The 23342-nt window shown below is 39.1% G+C and overlaps 1 protein-coding gene across 4 annotated transcripts in view; it reads left to right on the forward strand.

The window, feature by feature from the left end:
* The window catches only part of TBC1D32 (TBC1 domain family member 32), a 70894-nt gene that overhangs the window by 8039 nt on the left and 39513 nt on the right, over positions 1-23342 (forward strand). For 3 of the 4 annotated variants that reach the window (XR_014217805.1, XM_082216038.1, XM_082216040.1), the window contains 20 exons: positions 211-388; positions 1865-1936; positions 2454-2579; positions 4760-4838; positions 4946-5049; positions 5148-5209; positions 5908-6043; positions 7309-7368; positions 7726-7825; positions 8176-8313; positions 10040-10129; positions 10410-10552; positions 11357-11487; positions 12917-13118; positions 14461-14543; positions 18449-18508; positions 19875-20013; positions 20317-20404; positions 21367-21485; positions 23095-23211. Coding sequence is in view for 3 of the 4 variants with exons in the window: in XM_082216038.1 (XP_082072164.1) it covers positions 211-388; positions 1865-1936; positions 2454-2579; positions 4760-4838; positions 4946-5049; positions 5148-5209; positions 5908-6043; positions 7309-7368; positions 7726-7825; positions 8176-8313; positions 10040-10129; positions 10410-10552; positions 11357-11487; positions 12917-13118; positions 14461-14543; positions 18449-18508; positions 19875-20013; positions 20317-20404; positions 21367-21485; positions 23095-23211 (2227 nt within the window). In the remaining variant the exon portion in view is untranslated. The remainder of the gene's footprint in view (positions 1-210; positions 389-1864; positions 1937-2453; positions 2580-4759; positions 4839-4945; positions 5050-5147; positions 5210-5907; positions 6044-7308; positions 7369-7725; positions 7826-8175; positions 8314-10039; positions 10130-10409; positions 10553-11356; positions 11488-12916; positions 13119-14460; positions 14544-18448; positions 18509-19874; positions 20014-20316; positions 20405-21366; positions 21486-23094; positions 23212-23342) is intronic. The other variant, XM_082216039.1, reaches the window with a different exon arrangement.

Consider the following 23342-nt stretch of genomic DNA (forward strand, 5'->3'; position numbering starts at 1 on the left):
AACCATTGCTTCCCCTTAAAAGTTTCTGTTCTGACTGCAATGCTACAGTGCAAAGCCCCCACAAAAAGAGACCAATCACTTCCTATTGACTGTACTTATCTACCCACAACTAAGTCCCATTGATGTTCGTGCTTAGGAGTTCAGCCTGTGTGTAATAAGATTTGTGAACTTTAGTCTGTTTGTTTTTATAACATTTGTTCTGCTCTGAAGGTATAGAGAAATGATGCATTCTCTGAAGAATGTTATGATGGTTGTAGTTGAATCTTTAATTAACAAGTTTGAAGAAGATCAGATGCGCTATAAGGAAATTCAGAGGAAAGTGAAAACAGAACAGCACAGCAGTTACTATACAGATAATTGCTCTGATAGTGATTCTTCATTTAATCAGGTATGGCCAAGTCTATGTAATAATCTTGTAGGGCCACCATCTTTTATGCTGTTGTAACAACAAGGGTGTAAGGGGAAGGCATGGGTGTTGTAAGGAATGGAAGAGTGACTAGCTGGCCATAGTTGCCATTCTATCCTTCCCTGGGCTGGGCCTTACTTCCCTGCTGACAGAGCTATGCCACCAAAATAGCTGTCATATCTAAATAAACTCCCATTAGAGTTAATGGAGAGCCCTAGTTGGTTTCTGTGATTTCATCTTCATGTTCCTTGTCTTGTTTGTTGCTGATGAAATCAATGAGAAAATCTTTTCTCTGACTTACACTGCCAGACTTGAGGCTATATTTTCTTTAAATTGTTACTGCAAAATCAATAGATAAAATCCATTCCATTTAGATCAAGGGAAGCCTATTGGTTTTTATGGGGTATTATCTCCACTGAAAGTTGGAATACCTTATTTGAGGGCATGCATAGAATTCTCATAGGGTTAAGATTTCCCATCAACCTCAGTACAGTTCTACACATCTCCGCTTTGTGCACAGGGTACCCATAATACTGAAGTCAGTTTAAGTTGTTGTTGGCATCTCTGTGTCTTGAGAGACAATGGAGTGCTCCTCCAGGGGTGTAGTCAGACTACTGTGTTAGCAGCACTGAAGTGACCTACCGGAGGTGCAAGCCTGGGCAGTGTGTATGGAGGTCCTGGGCTGCTCAGATGACAAGACCCCCACTCTTGGCCTTGCTATTATGGCCCAACGGAAAGCAGAGCTATACATTTGCCACCAGCTTGGCTGCAGGAGTTGCTGGAAGGAGGCATACAACCGCCTTAGGGAACAGTACGCCAGAGCCTGTCTTCACATGCAGGCGGAAGTGCCTAATTCACTAATTCCATCGGCTACCTTCACTTGGTTTAGCTGGACAGCTGTCACATTCTGACAGCTTCTTGGAGCCACAGGTTAGAGCTGAGTGCAGGGTGGGGTACATGTACAGGTGTACATGCACCCCATACAATTTAAGTACTAAGCCTAATTACAATACTTTACTTCCCAGATAAAAGTTAATTAATGTTCAAAATGTTTACTATGTACCTTCTCAATGATTCCTCCATTGCAGAGGTTAGACTAGATGATCCTAGGGTCCCTTCTAATTCTACAGTTTTGTGATTCTGTGATTCTTTTTACTGGGAGCAGCACTATAAAGTTTAGGTCTTTTCAAAATGTCTTACATTTATTTGTACAAAATGTTATGGTTGGTAAACCATGTATCACATGTTGTATAATTAAAAATAGAAAGGTTATTAAAAATAGAAAGGTAACATTTTTTCCTTATATTTGGTAATTAACATTACCCCCTTAATATTTCATTAAGATAATGTGAATCCCTTAAAGATAATTTTTATTTCACTAATAATAGCTAATTATTATAGTTATTCATCTTTTTAATTTAATGAGTTACTTAATGAGCATTTTGCAATGTGTTACAGAGTTATACATTCATGAATCAAGAACAATTGCAACTACTGGTAGAAAGGCTTGATCCGGTACAACCTAAGGAGGTGAGTCTAAAAGGCAAATGGACACACCCACTTAGACAATACTTTTTATTTTAGCACATCTTAAGCTCACGTTGCTTGAGTGAACTTGGATAGTCTCATTTGGAGGGGGCACGATTGGTTATTAGTAAGGTGAGATCTAGAAAGCAGAAGTATGGAGGCATTCTGCAGGAGAGCTAAAGGTGGACAACATATAGAGGAGGGTAGACTATTCTGTGGTCCATTGGTTGTGTGCGTGTAGGTATACACGCACACAACCTGTTGCACCAGAAATGGTTTAGTCATACTGGCCACATGACCTGGAAAGCTGTCTGTGGACAAATGCTGGCTCCCTCAGCCAGAAAGCAAGATGAGCACCGCACCCCATAGTCGCTTTTGACTGGGCTTAACCGTCCAGGGGTCCTTTGCCTTTACCTTATTTTGTGTGTGTGTGCATCATCACATTGGTTGAAGATTTCTGTTTTATTATGATAATACTCTTTGTGATTTTTTAAATCCACATCTTACCTTGATGTTGCAGGTGCGTCAGGAAGCTATGCAGACATTGTGTTCTGCTCCTCCATCTGATATATTAAACTGTGAGAGTTGGGCTAATTTACGTAAACATCTTGCAACAGCACTTTCAGATCCGGATTCCAGTTTCAGTGTAAGGAAATTTTTTTTTGCCTTTCCTAATGTATCACTTGATCATAGTTTATATAGTGTGGAAAATCAAAGCACATGCAAAGATTTTACGTACCTCTCAGAAACTCCATGTAGAAAAGTGACCATTGGGATTTTAAATGAAGCAGGTCAAGTATGTCTTTCTTTATAACTACTACTACTTCTTCCTTGAATAGCATGCATAAAATTATGTATGCAGCGTTTTAATTGTCCCTGTTGTATCGCAGGGATCGGGAAGCTTTTCTATTTGGTAGGCTGAATCCTGAGCTTCCCCACAAGCCATTTTGACAGGTGAACAGAGCTGTCAACCTGTCAGTCACTTCATACCATTACAACATCAGGTGACAACTTCAGGCATGCTCACTGTCAGTGCTGATGGGTGATCACAGCGTCACTGCTTGCAAAAGAATAATTGCAAGCTCAGTTTAAGCTCCTGATTGTTCCTTTGTAAGTATAGTGGTACCTCGGGTTAAGTACTTAATTCGTTCCGGAGGTCAGCTCTTAACCTGAAACGGTTCTTAACCTGAAGCACCACTTTAGCTAATGGGACCTCCTGCTGCCGCCGCGCCGCTGCTGCACGATTTCTGTTCTCATCCTGAAGCAAAGTTCTTAACCCGAGGTACTATTTCTGGGTTAGCAGAGTTTGTAACCTGAAGCGTATGTAACCCAAGGTACCACTGTACTTCCTTACCCACTCCACACTTGTGGCCACATAATAAATAAAATAAATAATATTTTTTTATTTATATCCCGCCCTCCCCAGCCGAAGCCGGGCTCAGGGCGGCTAACAACAATAAACATATGACATGGTTTGGGGAAAACAGCCTTATGGGCCACATTGAGAGCACTGCTGGGTCTCATTTGGCCTTTGGGCTATGTGGTGTTGGCCTTTGGGCTATGTGTATTTTTTGAATGAATGTAAAATAACAATAATTAATTAATTATACCCCGCCCATCTGGCTGTGCTTCCTTAGCCACTCTGGGCGGCTTCCAACAGGAGATTAAAAATACATTAAGACATCAGTCATTAAAAACTTCCCTATACAGGGCTGCCTGAAGATGTCTTCTAAACGTTAGATAGTTGTTTATTTCTTTGACATCTGACGGGAGGGTGTTCCACAGGGTAGGTGTCACTACCAAGAAGGCCCTCTGCCTGGTTCCCTTAACTTTGCTTCTTGCAGTGAGGGAACCGCCAGAAGGCCCTCGGCGCTGGACCTCAGTGTCCAGGCAGAACGATGGGGGTGGAGCTGCTCCTTCAGGTAAACACTGAAATAGAAAGCCTGCAGGACTATAGCAAACCTTCTGCCTTCCAATATAGTAATATATCAGTAAGCTGTCTTATTGTTTGATACAGTGGTGGTGTGTTCTCCCATCAAGGTAACTCCAGATATTGAGGGAGAGGTCCCGTAGGTACGTTTTGGCATGGCCTCTGTACAATGTGTTTTGTGTATACAGTCATACCTTGGGTTGAAATTGCTTCAGGTTGAGCGTCTTTGGGTTGCGCTCCACAGTGACCCGGAAGTAACGGAATGCATTACTTCCGGGTTTCGCCGCTCGCGCATGCGCAGACGGTCAAAGCGACAAATCGTGACCCGCAGACATGCAGGTTGCATTTGCTTCAGGATGCAGGTTGCATTTGCTTAGGATGTGAACGGGGCTACGGAACAGATTCCGTTCGTATCCAGAGGTACCACTGTATAGCCTGTTGTTTGTGTGTTTATATATAGGCCCAAGTGCTTCAGCTGTCAATATAGGGAGTTATGTTATTATAATAATTTTCAGCTTTTGCACAATACTCTATTTAGAATGAAAAGTCTACAGGGGCATCTGGTGTATGTTAGAGCTACAGAAGCCAGTGTGGTATAGTGGTTAGTGTCAGGTTAGGACTTTAGAGACCCAGATTTAAATCCCCATTCACTCATGAAGTTCACTAGGTAATTTTGGGCTACTGATCGTCTCTCAGCATAAACTACCTCACAGGGTTGTTGTGAGGCGGAAGGACAACAGTTTGAAACGCCTTCGAAGAATGCTGGGTAAAAAATGAAATGAAATAAATTAACAAGTCAGATATTCTTTATAACATTGCTGCTGAGGCAGAACATTGAAATTCTGTTTAGATTTTATTTAGCTAGCAGTAACTAGCTTTCATTTTTACTGTTTCAGGACAAAGTTTTGAAATTCTATGCCAAGACATTTTCTTCCTCTCCACTAAATATGACAAGGGAACTGTATACAAGTTTGGGTAAGTTCATTAAGTCAAATGGAGAAATGTTACTTGCTTTCTGTAGCCAGCAACTATTTTTAAATTTTGCCTCTTAAATTATTTGGCAATTATTTATCTCTTTACAGCAAAGTATTTAGAGATGTACTTCCTTTCTGAAGATAGTTATGTTCCTACCATATCAATAGGTATTGATATAAGCAACCCAGATATAATCCGTTTACTTAAAAAGGTACAAATCAGTTTTCCCATATTTCTTTTTCAAATTTAGTTATTTTCCCCATCCAGTCTTTAAAAAAAGCAAACAAGCTGTTTTTCTTTTATTCATAGATACGTCTGCTAAATGAGTACCAGAGGGAAGTACCATCTTTTTGGATTCGTCATCCAGAAAAGTATGTCACAATTATCAAATTGTTTCCTTAGTTTTCATTTGCCTGTTGCAATTTCTTTGTGCTAAATTACCTTAATCAGTGATTTATGAAACATGAAATTACTACTGCTACTCATCTGTCTTTCGATAGTGAAGTTTCTTGGTTCCATTGCTTGCTGTCATAAGTCAATCTGTGTCTATGAGGACAAAGTTCCTTGACTTAAAACTCCCCAAACCAACTATTCTCTTTGTGCTATTTAATCTATGCCAGTTACTGGTTTCCTGATTTGGATTCTACAGGTGACGCTTCTGTTTCCTGTTTGGTGATTTAGGATCACAATCACTTTTCCCTTTCAGCTGGTCTTCACAATATTTAAGCATGGAGAATGGTGTTCTGCATACTCTAAATTATTATTGCAGTTTAACTCAAAAATTTATTCACAGTACCCCAGTAAACATACTCACAATATTGCTCATTGTAACTTTCTTAATCTCCTTTTGAAGGTGACTTTCTTTTGGTGTATACAAAAAAAAAGATATTACATACAATTTCTTGACTTTAAAAAATCATATTCACAGTAAAGTAGAAAATATTAAAATGCATCTGATTTCTTTCCCTTTTCAAATTCCTTTTTTGAATGATGGAGAGTCTAAATACAAAGGGCATCAGTATGAACATTGGGATTTTATTTAACAGCTCGTTCTTTATAACATATTTAGGTACATGGAAGAAATAATGGAGAGTACCCTGTCACTTCTGTCAGCAAAGCGTGAGTCAGGCCACCCTGTTTCTTTGGATCCTGTGTACTTCTTGGCTCTAGTCGATCTCAAGGCTGTTTGGTTTAAAAAATGGATGGTAAGCAAATGTATGTATTTTGCTGATTGCAGCTTCTTCTGTTAGTCCTTCAAGGTTATTGCTTTGTTGATAATGCCTTGAGCTAATAATCCTCTTAGTCCTTTTCTTCAAGAGGTTGATATTGAATGTGTCGGTGTAATGCAATAGATGAGATAAGTTGCAATATCTGAGGAATTGCACGGAAGGTTGCAGGTTTCTCCTTCATCTGGCTTATTGGGAATGATATGGGCTCACTAGGATAGAATGCAACCCACAGTAACATTTCAAACTAAATCAAACCAAGTTAAGAACATGGCAGGAGGAGGACTACTTGTATTTTAAAACCCCCAAAAAACTCGCACTGCAGGAATACTATAGCACTCTGCTAGCACATGATGGATGTAACACTAAATCCCACTGTAAGCAAATTAATTGCATGATCCCTACAATGGAAATGCATCTTGGAGGCATGATGTCTGGACTGTGCTTAAGAAATAGATGACTTAATCTATTACACATGTGGAACGTCCCCTTGTTTTAGAAGGCTGTAGAGCAAGGGTCATCAAACTTTTTCAGCAAGGGGCAGGTCCACTGTTCCTCAGACCTTGTGGGGGGCCGGACTATATTTTGGGGAAAAAACAACAACAAATTCCTATGCCCCATAAATAACCCAGAGATGCATTTTAAATAAAAGCACACATTCTGCTCATGTAAAAACACCAGGCAGGCCCCCCAAATAACACAGAGATGCATCTTAAATAAAAGGACACATTCTACTCATGTAAAAACACGCTGATACCCAGACTGTCCGCAGACCAGATTTAGAAGGTGATTGGGCCGGCTCTGGCTCCCGGGCCTTAGTTTGCCTACCCATGCTGTAGAGTGTGGATGGTGAACTGGGGGCTCTCCATATGTTGGACTGAAACTTCCACTACCCCTGACCATTGGCCGTGCTGGCTGGGGCTAATGAGAACTGAAATCCAGCAACATCCACCTCCTCTGTAGCGTATGGGTAGAATTGTCCTTGGTGTCAACAGGCAGTAGTCAAAATGAAATTAAAATAGTGCCGTAGGTTTACAGACAATTTGAACTACGTTTTCCAGTAAATACAAAGCACTTATTTGCTTCTCTACACACCTGTCTCTAACCCGATATATATTAACATGAACTAATTTCAGAACTTATTGTGCAATTTTGATCTTGTAATCAGTTGAAAAATAATTGAATCATTTTGATTTTTTTACTCAGTGCTTTAAGTGTAATGTATGTCTGTTTTGTCATTTTAGCATGCATATTATAGCAGAACAGTGGTTCTAAGGCTACTTGAAAAAAAATACAAATCTTTGGTAAGTCTGTTTTTTCATCAGCCAATATCCTTTCTCATCAATACAAGGAACAAAGTACATATCAATTACAACTGAACCAAGACATATCTTAAGATATTACATACTCCTTAATTGATTTTTGTTTATCAATATGGCCATTTAGGAAGTTCAGTTTCACATTCTAAATACAATGTTCTGCAGAGACTTTATAATTTACACTACTGCTTATATATACTTCTACCAACTCAAAATTAATATGAAAAGGGTCAAATGCAAATTTGCTAATGATGTGAGTGAAGTGAATCTTCATTAATAGAGGGAATTGTGCAATAGGCATTTCCTGTGAATTTTGATATACCTTGTCGTTTTATTCGTCAGATTATTGCATCTGTTGAGCAGTGTGTTTCCTATCTTGAAACTTGTGAATCAGTGGTTGATAAAACAGGCAGGTTTAATTCTTCCTCCACATTGCATAATGGTAAGTAATTTTTCCATATTCTGAATAATATATATTTATTAGAAGTCTTCTTTTTTGCTTACATTTTAATAATATATGTAGCAGTGTTCCAGTAGTGCTTTTTATGACAAATGTTCAGAATATGTTCTATCTCAGAATTTCTAAATAACATTTCAACTATGTGAGGCTTCCCTCCCACCTAGAAATGGCAAATCCAATTTTTACTGGTGGTTGCATTTTTTGTGATCTTGGCAGTTTTCTTTATAAATACATTATTGCCCATGATAGCAGTGGTTGCTTGGACTCTAGTATACAAGAACGAAGCAAGAGGCAGCAGAGGTTTATTGACATGAACTGTCTTGTCTTTCAAGGTAATAAACAGAAGAATTTTTACACTGGAAAAGAATTGCAGTATATATATTTTGTTCATTCCCTGAGCCTCTTAGGAAGATTGTTGATATATAAACAAGGCAGAAGACTGTTTCCTATTCAGCTGAAAAACAGAAAAGGTAAGTGCGTGTTAAAGAACATAGAAGCATAGAAACATGACAGTGTGTTCTGTTAGGGCGATTTTTCTAATGCTTTTTCAGCTTTGGTTCTGTTGTTTGTGGGAGAGGGCTTATAGGTATCCAAAAGAGATTGTACAACAGGGTGTAACTTATGTGGCGTAAATTACGTAAGCAGGACAAGTTATTGGAGTGCCTGGTGGATTATCCCATGCTGCTCTATATAGAAGAATCACACATAAATTCCTGTCTCACTATTTTTATCTGGATTTTTTAAAACCTATTTATAACAAAACTTTGTTGTTTTCTGTAACAGTGGTGAAGCTGAGATGTTTATCAAAACTAACATAGTGACTCGATTTGGACATAATGCTAAACTATACCATGTGCATAGTGCAGTGTAAACAACCTCCGGTTCCTGCACTTTTATTCTCTTTCCTTCAACCCATCTTTCCTGAGGAAGATTCAAGGAAGCATGTGTTTTCTGTTTTCAAATAACTGGTGTTTATTGTTATGTCCAAACCTTGGGAGTGAAGGGAAGTTACCAGATCTGCTAGTATGCCAGTTCACAAATTTGTATGGACACATCTATTGCGTATACCTGTGGAAAAATGGGGAAATTAGAATACTGCTTTTGAGTTCTTTGCTGGAGACAATGACAGGCACGTGAGACAGAATTGCATTTCATTGGAATACCTTGCTTCCTTTGGGGTAGTTATCATGGCTCAGTAGTAGAACTGACATAAATGGAACTGGAACTCTGGTTAGTTTAAACTATAGGTAAAGGTACCCCTGCCCGTACGGGCCAGTCGTGTCCGACTCTAGGGTTGTGCGCCCATCTCACTTAAGAGGCCAGTGGCCAGCACTGTCCGGAGACACTTCTGGGTCACGTGGCCAGCGTGACGAAGCTGCTCTGGCGAGCCAGCACCAGCGCAGCACACGGAAACGCCGTTTACCTTCCTGCTATAAAGCGGTACCTATTTATCTACTTGCACTTAGGGGTGCTTTCAAACTGCTAGGTGGGCAGGAGCTGGGACTGAAAGACGGGAGCTCACCCCGCCGCGGGGATTCGATCCGCCGACCATACGATCGGCAAGTCCTAGGCACTGATGTTTTACCCACAGCGCCACCCGCGTCCCTTAAACTATAGTTAGTTTAAACTATAGTTAGTTGCAATAAGACAGCATCGAATCACAGTTTATGATTCTCCAAACATGGCATAGTTTAAATTAATCAGTTTCCCTAGGTGGGATGCAACAAAACTCTAGGTTGTTTAACCCACAATTGTCTATTTTCCACCTCCTGCTGTTGTATTGGAAGAGGAGGGTGAGGACAAGCGCCTGGGGCTCGCTTGTACTTATTCATGCAGCGCTGACTTGTGGTTTTTCCGAGGCAGGTTGGTTTATGGCTCTGAAGAAGTACACATTATCATCTTACACAATTATCTAAATATTCTTCCATCTGTCCTCCTTGGCCTGTGGCTGTTACAAAAAAAGTTTGATTACATTATTTTCCAGGAGGGAAAACATGAACCCAACAGTTTATTTGACATTGCTGGAATAGCTCTACCAGTAATAAATTATATTAAATGGTTTCTGTCTGTGAAACAGTTGGAAATGGAAGAAAAGCTACAGCAATTTAGCTTAAATTTGTATTCAGGTATTCGTTTGTTGTTCCTAATTAAATTATAAGTAACATGAAGTTATTTTCCCCATTCTCATTTTTGTAGATTTGATGTCCTTGACAGACCTTGTCGTAATGTTTACTCGTCTTATCTATTGCGCCCCAAATTGTCCAAAGACTCTTACAGTGCATTCAGGTAACATTGCCCTTTATATTTGCTCTGTTATTCTTTAATTTTCTTCTTTGTGAATAAAGGTTTGTTCACTTCCATATTTCTTAATCATTTCTGTGTCTATAGACACCATGACATCATATTTAAAGTGAAAACTGAGTGACTCTTCACATCTGATGGGTATTTGAAGTGGTGGGCTTGGCAAGAGGGAAGAAATACCGCTTGTTTCTTTTCCTTTATCTGATTGTGTTGCTCACTCTGTTGTTCTTTACTATTTTGAAACAAGTCTCTTTTTATTTGTCAGGCAATTATTCTCCAGCAGGCCTTATTACTGATGTGCTCGGAATTCTTTGTGAGAGAAAAGAATGTGCAACTGAATGTCTATATACTAATACAGTGATAGAAGCACTTCTTCAGCCAATACATTATTTACTGAATGGAACAGAGGTTGGTTGTATTTCCTTCAAATAAACATGAATAAAACTTAATGTAGAAAAATGTAATGGCTGTGATCCATTTAATTGTCAGGCACAATGTGGTCTTGCATATAACTAGTGAATGGAGATGTGCATTGCAAAATAGTGAGAATTGCATTGGGGACATTGTGTCTATGTATCTGTTTCAATACAGCTGTGCACACCACAGTGAAATAAAACATATTGATGACTGGGCTAAGCTGTAATGAATTACAAGAGCCAAAGTTAAAAATGGACCTTGGGATTTGTGGGGAAAGGAGACAGGGAAGATTATGAAGAAAGCTGCATTTCATGTAAGTCAAGGGCAGCTAACCTATAACCCTCCAGTTGTTGGATTCCAACTTCCATCATAAGGGATGTTGAGAATTAAAGTCTATTGACATCTGGAGAGTCATAGGTTTCCATCCTTGTTTCAGTAAGAGAAGGAATGTGGAATTGGCATGCTAGTCTATTTTGGAAGTTAGCCCCATCTGTTTCTATTTTATATTTGAAATAAATGTTAATTCATTTTGAAAGGACTTTGGATTCTTCTGTTCTTGTTTGTCAGTTAACATTTAGATTTATCCTCACAGCTACTTTTAGCTAAATACAAATCAGCAGTATCATTTACAACTGCATTGTTAAAAAAAAAATCAAAGCTCCATTGACATAAGCTGGATTATAATGTTAGAATTCCTCAGTCTTGTTACATTAATTTGCCTTTAGTTACACAAGGTTTGTAGACAAAAGTCTCTATAAAACATTAATCTTCAGAGTTTTTTAAATGTTTGTGCAGGTGCATCTAAATTCTCCTGAAACAACTCTAATACATATAGCTGATATTTTGGCAAGGATTGCTGCTGCAGACGATGGTCTTTCACTCCTTCTCTATGGAGGAGAGAAGCCCTCTGCCATGGAGGGTGGTAGGTAAGAGAATGTGTTTTAAAAGAACAAAAACAGTGTTATGAAATAAGTTCTTGTCTCTCATATCTAATTAGTTGTATATAAGTCTTGAGAGAAGCTTCCATGATTTGAATTATAAAATGAACAGCTTGCATGTTTTGTTGTTTATGCAAATGTACCTAAGGAGATAGCTCCCACACCTGTAGAAAACAGTCTGCATTCAATATCTGAATGGTCCGTACACTGTAATTTTCATGTTATTTCTCATTAGTCATGCTTTTGTTTCTTGGCTTAAAGTATTACTGCATTTGGTTGTAATGATAAACTATGATTTCTTGTTACGTCAACAAACCTCAGGCTTGTGTACTCTGACCTACCTGCTCTCCATAAGAGGATATCAGAAGGTTTCATTTCTGTTTTATACTAACCGCAATTAAACATTGTGTCTGAACCCAGACAAATGTAGAATTAACTAATGTTTACTGTTTATTGAATTCAGTGGCAAACCTTGGATTAATGAGGTTGGCTTGTTGCAGTAGTAGCTAAGACTTAACTACAGTTTATGATTTGGATGTATCATAAACTGTGGTTAATCAACAATCAAAGTGGAATGCTTCAATCTCCAGAGCATTCTGGAGAAGGTGGCATGTAAGAGGAAATAGTTAAAGAAACATATTCCCAATTAAATTGAAGATGTGTTTCTGCTATCCTGGGAAATGTGGAGATATGAAAATTGTGTGCTTCTCAGAATACATCACCATTTTCACAGCAGTATAAATGCCTTCATACACCTTCCCTGAGCCAGGTTGCTCTGTCTTAGAAATGAACACAAACATTTCTAAATAGTTGAGATCATACCTATTTAGCACCTGGTATCATTGATTACCTCCTGTGGGTTGATATAAATCATATGTAAAACTAATGGAGTTCTTAAAAAAAAGAAAAAGGAAAAGGAAAAACTTGCAAATGCAATATCACTTTCTTAACAAAGAGCAGCTATGGCAAAGCAGATTAATGCATAATCTGCATTATGGCCACAATCCAAATGAATTGGGTGGGAAGGTGGTGGTGTAGAGAGTTATACAGCATCTTCCAACAATATGGTTTTAATATGGATTGGGTCTTGCTGTTGCTTATTTGTTAAGAAACAGTCATGCCAAGTCACGCTGCTCAAAAACATGGTGGATGTGTAGCTTCACTAAGAATAAACCAGTTTTATAGGTGATCTCTGTGGAAGGGGGAGAGAAGCCTTCCTACTTGTGATTTGCTCATGTTTGTTCCCATCTTACATGGGAAGATGATAGGCAGTAAGTCTTTCTTTAGGCCAAGTCTCAGCATATTGTATAAGCAGAAGAAGGATTAACATTTCAATTGCTAACCGTAAAGCTTTATTTCATCATAATTCTGCTGAATCAATAAAACATTGCTTTTTGAAATGTTTCATTCTTTGTAGCCTTAGGGGTGCACATACTATCGTTCAGTTTACAAAGAAGCTTCTTGATGAAGACATTTCTGTTCTTTCTGGGTCTGAGATGTTGCCAGTGCTCAAAGGTGCTTTCATCTTTGTATGCCACCAGATGTATAGTACTTGCGAAGGCTTAGAGGTGTTGCTACCTTACCATTTACATGGATCTATTTCTGAGGCTTGGAAAAAGGTAGTCCTATCCTTGTTTATACAAAGTATATGTATAGAAGTTATGCAAAGGATGTTTATGTTTGCTTGTGTGTGCATCTGTTCCCAAAGGGTACTTTTTATGCTGAAAATGTAATGTAGTACAGATTTTATCATGGAAGTGGCACCTTAACATTATAATATCCCAAAGATGATTATTAGTTTTCCCCTCTTTGTAACAAGTGTAGCAAAGAGGGAGGGGGAGTAGCAATTTCTCTTAGATCCCAACAGTGTGCATGTGTACAGTGGTACCTCGTGTTACATACGCTTCAGGTTACAGACTCCGCTCACCCAGAAATACTACCTCGGGTTAAGAACTTTGCTTCAGGATGAGAACAGAAATCGTGCAGTGGCAGCGGGAGGTCCCATTAGCTAAAGTGGTACCTCAGGTAAAGAACAGTTTCAGGTTAAGAACGGACCTCCAGAACGAATTAAGTTCTTAACCCGAGGTACCGCTGTAGTTAAAAAATAGGCAAGTCTTGTCCTCTCAGGCTTTGGAAAATATTGCCAGTATAGTATACAGATGTGTACATTCTAATTTATATTATATGTGAAATAGGCTTGAATAGATGTTGGGAGCTTGAAATATTTTTTAAAGTTGGCAAGTAGATCTGTTTGTTAATCTTCATTAGTCATGAAAAGTCCAGTGCTGCATTTCTTGCATGCATTGCTTTTGGTTCCAAGAGTTACATTAGAAACATTCACCAAGTAACTTCGTGATGCCCATAAGTTGGTCAGTGCCCAGCGCCCCACTATCACACCGGTGGTTGCTGCTGCAGCTGCTGCTTCTCACCTTGCACATTTGCAAGCTAGTTTATCTGGTGGTATCAGGATTTATTATTAGGTTATTAATGTAAGTGGTGAAGGGTCCAAGCATCCATTTGGTTCTCTGGTGCATTGCAGTGTTGCTGCAATTGGGTAAAGCCCACTTGGAAGCAGATAGCGGGCAGGTTTCTTTAACAGGCATATCTGGCGGTGGCACTATAATGGTCTGGGAAATTAGGCACCCACCATCACCCCTGCACACAAGTGGATTTATCAGACGGCAGAAACAGCATTGTCATTACCACACCCATTGCAGCACCCCCACCAACAATGGCCAAGCAGTGTTGACTGATAACTGCAGTACTGTCACTGCTGGGATCCGAAATGGTGGTAGGCACTCGGAGACAGGCCCTCCGACAATTTGCAGATATGTCTCCCCTTAAGATGTCTCTGATGCTTAATCAAATATCCTTATCGTACTATGTTGTTAGCTATCATAATTTAGATTTGCTACTGTTGCTAACAGTAAATTTATGCGATTTGCTTTTCATTTCTGACAGACTAGTTTGCTTTCGGAGAGAATTCCAACGCCTGTTGCGGGGGCAGATTGTATATCGTCAGCAAGTCAAGAATCACAGAGCTTGTAAGTACTAGTTTGGCTTACCTGCTCAGAGATACATGAGAAAAGTCCTCAAAACTGCAGCGTGGGGATTAGGTAACATTTAAAAATGGGAAATCTTTCTGATAAAGCTGTATTGCTGTTACCAGGCAGAGGCAACAGCAAAGTTCTGCATGGGAATATAAAATACAGTTTAGTGGCTCGCACAGCCTCTTGCTTCCCTTTCGCTTTGCTTGCTCTGTCTTCCTCACTCCCTATTGTTTCTCCCATTTCTCCTCTTTGATTTCTGTTTCCTCTGTCACTTGTCCTGCAGTTTCCCCATTTTTCTGCTATGATTTCCATCCCTCCCCTCTCATTTGCTTTTCAGCTGTCCAGTATGTTGTCACTTCTGCCTTCATCAGCCCTCTGTATTTTCAGTCTTACTCTTCCTGTCAGCTACATCTGCTTCTTCTTTTTCATCTGCCCCCATCCCCGTTTTGTTTACTAATGTTATTGTTGCTTTTCTTGCTCCTTTGTTTTCGATTCTTAACACATTCAGAAAGGAATCTTCACAGTGGCTTTTTGACATCTGTTGTGCAAGCCTCACTTGGAAAAGGACCTGGGTGAGGCAGGCATATGGTACATGAGATGCAGTTTCAGTGTACCATATGCCTGCCTCACTTTTAGGCACCCCCTTTTTCTACTTCTGCATAGCATGTAGTTCTCCTGAATATGAACATCTTTCCTCTTCTTTGGGTGTGTGTAGCTATCAGCTTTCACCGCCGAATGTTACTATTATAGAGATAATTATTATTTATGTGGTTTCTGCATTTTCAGAACTTGTGAATTTCACGAGTCAATACAGTGCTTCATACTTTTTATTTTCAATCATCAGTTCCCCAAGTCTATATTCCTAGAAATGGGAATCTGGCATATTATTTTTTCATAATGATGACATGTAACATGCAAATTGAAACAGGCTATAAATTTTGTTTAGCTTTTATAAGCTGTCATTTTTCCATGCAAGATGTATTGGCCAAGGCAATGAAGATATCACAGTTTATGGGTATATATTAATTACGATTGGTTTAAATCATTTTCAACAGGCATTTTTCTTTTTTGTAATGTCAGCATCCACTGACTATTTATAAAAAGAAGTGAGTTATTTTACTGTCAGACTATAAGACAGCAATCACTTTATTTTTAAAAATATGTTGCTTACAATGATAATTCCATAGAAGAAAAATCTAGCAGCATATAAATGCATTTTTAAAAAGTAAGCACTGTATAATATAAAAGCATGTTTAATAGCTTTTGAAGCGATATTTTTAAAGTTTTGATTACAATGTAATTGATATATATTAGCTTTCATGTGACAATTTAATACCTAACATTCCTAAAACATACAGTCATGGGAAAAAGAAAGTGACCCTCTTTGAATTCTGTGGCTTTACATATGAAGACATAATAACAATCATCTGTTCCTTAGCAGGACTTAAAATTATGTAAATGCAAGCTCAGATGAACAATAGCAAATGTCATATGACACTGTGTCATGATTTATTTAACAGAAATAAAACGAAAATGGAAAAGCTATGTGAAAAACTAAGTACACCTTATGATTCAGTTGTTTGTAGAACCACCTTTAGCAGCAATAACTTGAAGTAATCATTTTCTCGCATCATTGTGGAGGAATTTTGGCCCACTCTTCTCTGCAACGTTGCTTCAGTTCATTGAGGTTTGCTGGCATTTGTTGATGCACAGCTCTCTTAAGGTCCCGCACAGCATTTCAATTGTATTGAGGTCTGGACTTTGACTGGGCCATTGATTCTATTCTTTTTCAGCCATTCTACAACTACTACATTTGCTGGTGTGCTTGGAATCCTTGTCTGTTGCATGACCCAATTTCAACCAAGCTTCAGCTGTCAGGCAGATGGCCTCACATTTGACTGTAGAATACTTTAGTATACAGAGGAGTTCATAGTTGACTCAGTAGCCACAAGTTTCCCAAGTCCTGTAGCTGCAAATTAAGCCCAAATCATCACCCTTCCAATATCATGCTTGACAGTTGGTGTGAGGTGCTTGTGCTGTGTTTGGTTTTTGCTAAACATGGCGCTGTGCATTCTGGCAAAACATCTCCACTTTGCTCTTGTCTGTCCAAAGGACATTGTTCCTGAAATCTTGTGGTTTGATAAGATGCGACTGAACTAATCTGTTCTGCCATGAACAGATTTTAGAGGGAAGAGACTTTTTCCTGGCAACCCTTCCCAGCAAACCATACTTGTTTCGTCTTTGTCTAATTGTACTGTCATGAACTTTAACATTTAACATGCTAGCTGAGGCCTGTAGGGCCTGAGATGTAATTCTTGGGGTTTTTGCAATTTGAGCACTACAAGGTTTGATCTTGGGGTGAATTTGCTAAGACATCTACTCCTGAGAAGATTGCACCTGTCTTGAATGTTATGCTTTCCACTTTTGAATAATCTTTCTCACTGTAGAATGATGGACTTAAAATTGGTTGGAGATGGCCTTAGAACCCTTCCCAGTTTCATGGGCAGCAGCACTTCTTCTCTAAGCACTTGCTTCTCTAAGAGCACTGTTCCGTATTTCCTCCTTGGCATTGTGTTAAAACACACCTGAATGCTCCAGACCAGAAAGCTGCTAAAACTTTGGCTTTTATAGAGGTGGGCACACTTACTGATGATCAATTAAGCAAGCACATTTGATTAGCAGCATCTGTCTGCTACTTGGCCTCTTAATTCCTATGGATGCAGTAATGGTGTACTTAGTTTTTCACACATTTTCTCTATTTTGGCTTTATTTCTGTTAAATAAATCTTGACATGGTGTAATATGTCATGTGTTATTGTTCCTCTGAGGTTGTATTTACTTAATTTAAGACCTGCTAAGGAACAGATGATTGGGAACAGGAACGTGAGTGGCGCTGTGGGTTAAACCACAGAGTCGAGGGCTTGCCGATCAGAAGGTTGGCGGTTCAAACCCCCTTGACGGGGTGAGCTCCCGTTGCTTGGTCCCGGCTCCTGCCAACCTAGCAGTTCGAAAGAACATCAAAGTACAAGTAGATAAATAGGTACTGCTCCAGTGGGAAGGTAAATGGTGTTTCTGTGCGCTGCTCTGGTTCCCCAGAAGCAGCTTAGTCATGCTGGCCACATGTCCCGGAAGCTGTACGCCGGCTCCCTCGGCCAATGAAGCGAGATGAGAACTGCAACCCCGGAGTCGTCCGTGAATGGACCTAATGGTCAGGGATCCCTTTACCTTTAAGGAACAGATGATTGTTGTTATGTCTTCATATGTAAAACCACAGAATTCAAAGAGGGTCACATTCTTTTCCCCATGACTGTACTAATATATAAGAAATTTGTGGTACATTAGTAGCCTCAAAATGTGTGTGTGTCTCACTGAATATAGGTAGCTTTTGGATACCTATATCAATATTAGAGATACTCTATAGTTCAGATTTCAGTTTCTATAAGAGTTTTTCCCCAGTGAAGAATTCAGTTTTAGAGATGGGTATTCCTAGGCGGGTCTCTGTATGTTCTCTTCTCATTGGATGATTCTGTTGCTCTAGCGTTTTCTTCTTCCCAGTCCTTTCAGAGTGGTGAACAAAGTTTGGGTTAATAGTAGATCCCTTGCTGGTGCAATGCTTGTTTGCTGCAAACTATGGTTAGCCTACTAAAAACCAGCCTTGGGAACAGGCATTCTCATGCTGCATTCCACTCCAACACCGATCTCACCTGTTTCTCTCTCCTTGTCACCCTTAATAACACTTTTCTGTTACATCTGTACAAATGCTAATCATGGGTAGTGTTAGCTAGACTTACCAGAATATCACATAGATTTGCTAAAAACTGTATTAAGAAGGAACCTGGTTAGCATTAACTAGGGTTAGTGTTGGAGCAGGTGTAATATTAGGACTGCCTTCTCCCACAGATTTTTTGTACGCCAGGATCATCTTCAGGTGCCCTTCTCAATGTACCCCCACAATTTCAGGTTAGGCATATGACTTCTATGATTTTACTGTTTCATTCTTTCTGTTGCCTTGTATGTGATTTTTGTGTTTAATTGTTTTACATGATTTGTAATACTGAAGGACGAGGTATGCATTTTATGTAACTGGCCACATTCAGATAATCGAACCACAGCTTAACGAGTGAAGATATTCACAAGCTTCATGTATCCACATGTTGCTCCTTTGCAGAAGTAAATGAACAAGCTGAGAAGCTGAAGTTAAACAGAGCTTCATTTTACATCAGAATCAGGAAGTTTGGTTAGTGGCTTCTAAAGAAGCCAGGTTCTGAAAAGCAAGTGTAAGTAAGCTTTAGGTTTTGGCTCATTTGGAATCCATTAATTATTGAAAGTAATGGGAAAGTAATGGAAGTTATGGTTGAGTATTGCTTCCTAGCTTGCTTCTATGTTCACATGAAGGGGGAGCAAAGGGCCTGCCTGTAGGTTACTCAAGATTTGATCATCTGAATGTAGCAATAAATGATATTAAAATGTAATTAAGGCAAACAAAGGAAAGCAAGGGGGTGGGAAGGGAGTTGGTATTCTTCAGGCTGCCAAATTTGCAGACCTGAGTTTGTAGCAGGTTCACATTGCATTGGCACTGGACCTTAGAATACAATTATATGCATGCTTAGGAGTAAATTCTGTTGAACTCTCAGTAGGTAAGCATGCATATATATGACATGGAAAGCAACTTAAGAACTAGGGATTGGGTACCATGAGCACAGCTAGCACCATCCTATGGTCAGTAACAACAGGTGCAACTTGTGGATCCTTGCCTGCTGCGGGAAGAGTTTGCTTGTATGTGCAATTCACTGAGTTGGCGTTATCACCATAATGCTTTGCTGCCTTACTACCTATTTTGTTTCTCTCTTTGTCAGGTAGAAGAAACTTAAGCAAATAATCAAAAGAGTAATAGAGTTAAACTCTTGCTTTGCTCTCAGCCTTTTTTTTGTATATGGTGAAAGGGTATAATTGTTGGAGGGAAATGTGTCAGAAGAGTTAACAGACAAACCTATTAGATCCAAGAGAAGGGCTTTAGACCTTCAGGGGGAGACAGCTGTCGCGTAGGTAGAACAAGCACAGATATACAGCTGCTTTCCTAAATGAATTAATTGCACCCAGATGGTAAATTGAGTAGTGTAAGCAATATTGAATGGAAACATTTTTTTTTCTAACAGAAATTATATACTGGTAGACCAGTCTATGTCTTTGCTATAACAAATGAGCCTTTTATGCAAATCATTACTAAAAGAATCCCTTTATTCATTGGAAGAGAGCTTACTTGGTGGTGGTGGTGGTTTGTTTGTGGGTACTTTAATTTAGTTTTTATCTGTTTGCTTTTTTCCAGTATTGTACTGGAAGAGACGTTGTTGGATGACTTGCTAAATTTTGCAGCTACACCTAAAGGGCTTTTGCTGCTGCAGAATACAGGAACAGTAAACGAGTGTGTGACTTTCATGTTCAGCAGGTTCACAAAAAACCTCCAAGTAGGTATAATCACACACACACACACATACATGAAACAATATTTTCATCACTTAGTTTGCTTGAGCAGTCTTTATTGCCTATGCCATAACCTTTCTCTGTTAAAGCGGTATAATAGCATCAGAATGTTAATTAGGTAATGCTAGTTAATGATACATTTGATTATGGAATTAATTGTTTGTTCCAAAATAAACAATATATAAAAAGCACCATTATTCTTATCTTGTATAAGCCATGATCCTCCTGTATATCTAAGGTGTTTGAGCCCTTGAAATTTATGGTTTGTTATAATTTGTTTGTGCTAGGTCTGTGGATTTGAAAAGTTTGGCTATGGAGCAATTGTATCGCAAGTAGCTGCAACAGCTGCAGGTGCTGTAGCTCTACAGAGTTCAGGTAACTTTTTGTATAGATTATCATGAATAAATCTTGGTAATTAAGGCTGCAATCCTAATCCCAATTCCCGGAGAGCAAGCACCATTGAATTCAGTAGGACTTAACTCCTATTGACATGGTTAGAATTGTGTCTATAGCTTTGACTTTTGTCAGCAAGCATCAGAGCAAATAATTTATTTTATTCTATCATCCTGTCTTTGTGTTTCTGTATGGGACAGTTGAGACAGAATGCCAAACCATGGTTTTGCATTATATATTTGAAAATCTGTTTCTTCTCCATCCTCCACTTTGCAGATGCCTCCCTCCTTTGCTAGTCTGGATAAAAGGCAACCCATGGTTTCCCAAAAGCCATGATTTGCATCAAACAAGAAAATGAGGGAGAAATTTTTCAGAAGGGAAGGAGGGAGAGGAGCATGCAAGCCCAAAGATGCTGCCATGCTTGGTCATGTAATGTCAGATCATGATGTGGGATTCAACTAAATTGCTGTGTACGTGGGATTAAGGCTTCAACGGGGCTTCCTAAACCTGCCCTGGAGGATTGGGGAAACCCTCAGAACAGGTTTAGAGGGCTTTGGGGTTGGAGAGGTGGGAAAGTCCCATTGCATGAGCAGGCCTTGTTTCCCATGTGCAGACCTCAGTGCTACATGGAATTCCACCCACTGAGGCCCTGAGTGTTCCAGAGCAAAGTCCATGTGGAAGCAAACAGAGCCCCCACCTGAAATGTGGAGGTGACTGCACCAACTGTTCCTATTATGATGTGAAACAGTACAGATTAAGAGGTTGTATTAGAAATTGTGCATGTTATGAAAGAGGATAGTTTCATTAGTGAAGAGCTGTGGTAGCATTATCAGCTTAACCCTTATGGAAAGTGTTCTCAGTGTGGTTCCTGTCTAATAACGTTTGCTAGGACCTCTGCTATAAAATATGACAGAGTCCTTGTGAATAAAATACTCTCTTTCTAGGATTTATAAAAGCACTTGTTACCGAATTGTGGGGTGTTCTAGAGTGTGGAAGAGATGATGTCCGTGTAACTCATCCCAGATCAACACCAGTTGATCCCATTGATCGGAGCTGTCAGAAGGTGGTTTGAATTTTCTTTTGCACATTAATATGTGAATATAGTTTTTATCTGAAGCAGAATGTTTACCTTGGGATATTCCTTAAGTTGCTTGTAGCTTGCAGGTTGTAAATTATGTATTATGCTAAGGTAGAGTATTGGGGAAACAATAAAAGAATAGCATGGGATTGCCGTACCATGCTCTGATATGTTTTTTATTGAGGATGTGTTCTTGATAAACTTGCTAATAAGGATAGAGACTGACTCCACAATTCAAAAAGAAAAAGAAGTGCTAACTTTGTTTAGTGTTAATATTTTGGAAGTTTAGCAGCTTAAAGAAGAGGAGCAAAATCAGTTTGAGAAGAGTTACGTATAATTGCATCAGAATTCAGTGAATATGTTTCAATCAATCAGTTTTATTATCTCGGCCAGAGGCCATAATACAGAACATAATTACTAACAACTACAAATAAAGACAATTATCCAGAATAAAACAGTACCCATATAAAAGTCACAATCCACACTTCTTGCAAATAATCACCACAACATAATTCTTTGGTAGAATTTAAACTAGCGTATCTTGAGAAATAAAAACTAAGTGACTGTTCCTACTTCATAATGTAGTTGCTGTTCCTTTGGGAAACACCCTAGACTGCCTGTATTTTATTGTACAATCTTTTTTTCTATCCCTGTGTAATGCAGCAATATCACTCTTCAGTGATCTTACCGGTTGAGCATAGCCATGTATATTTTAAATATGCATTATTCAGGCTGAGGGAGAAACTGCTATACATAGAGCTCATCCTATTTGCTCTCAGCAGCCTAGTCTATGAATGGCCATGACTTCCTAAAGCAGGGCATTATCCAGCCTGCTGCAAAGGTCTAATTGGAAAATAATGGCTGTGCTATCCTAACTCTTGTCAGTACAAGGAGATACTGTACTGGAAGGTAGTGTCCCTGTAGTTAGACTTGTATTACCTTGGTCTGCCCTCCAGGTTTAAAGTGCAAATGTAGTCTGGGCTTCACTGAAGGAGATTCTAGATAAAGGCAGCAGTGTTTGGATTTGTGGCAGCCCTCAATGCTATTTGTTTCCTTATACCTGGATTCAACTTTGCTTGATCTGCCATTTTCCCACCCCTGCTCCTATAAAGGCTAAGCCAACTGGTATTGCTTTAATGTCTGTGATTTGCAGTGGGCGTTCATTCCAGCTGTTTGCATTAGATTTCCTTTCCGCCTTCTTTTCCACAGTAGGCGCTCTGCAAATGTCTTTAATTACCTTTAAATAGCCCTGCTCTGCCTGGGATGCAAACTTACCTTTCCATTCTGTTCAACGCTACAGCTTGAAAACACCCACACTGATAGGAGTTGGTCCAATAAAAGGTCACTCTTTATATATCATATTTGTGAAAACCAAAGTAATACTAACGGCTTTTGTAACAGGCTTTAGATTTATTTATTTATTTTGACAATTTGTGTAACTCAGTGACAGTAGCCACTAAGCAGTGTACAGAAGACTTGATACAATAAGACTAAAAATGTGTTAAAACTATAAAATCAGAATTCATTTAGAACGCCTGCTTGAATGAAATGCCAGTAATCATTTTGTTTATTGTGTCACCATTTCCTGCTTTAGTCTTTTCTAGCTCTGATAAACTTGTTATCCTACCCTGCTGTTTACGAACTGATAGGTGATCAAGCGATACCTAATAAACCAGAATATTCTCTCCGTGAAGTTCCTACAGATATTATAGTAAGTAGCTTTGCTTCCAGTCCTTTTTGAAAAGCTCTTTTGAATGGTTATATTGCTCTGATTGAAACCAGCTCTGTTTGCAAATGGATTTAATGTTTTCTTATTGCTTTAACTTTATAATTTTGTATCTC

This window comes from Podarcis vaucheri (genome assembly GCF_965113315.1).
Source record: "Podarcis vaucheri genome assembly, chromosome: 3".
Lineage (NCBI taxonomy): Eukaryota > Metazoa > Chordata > Lepidosauria > Squamata > Lacertidae > Podarcis > Podarcis vaucheri.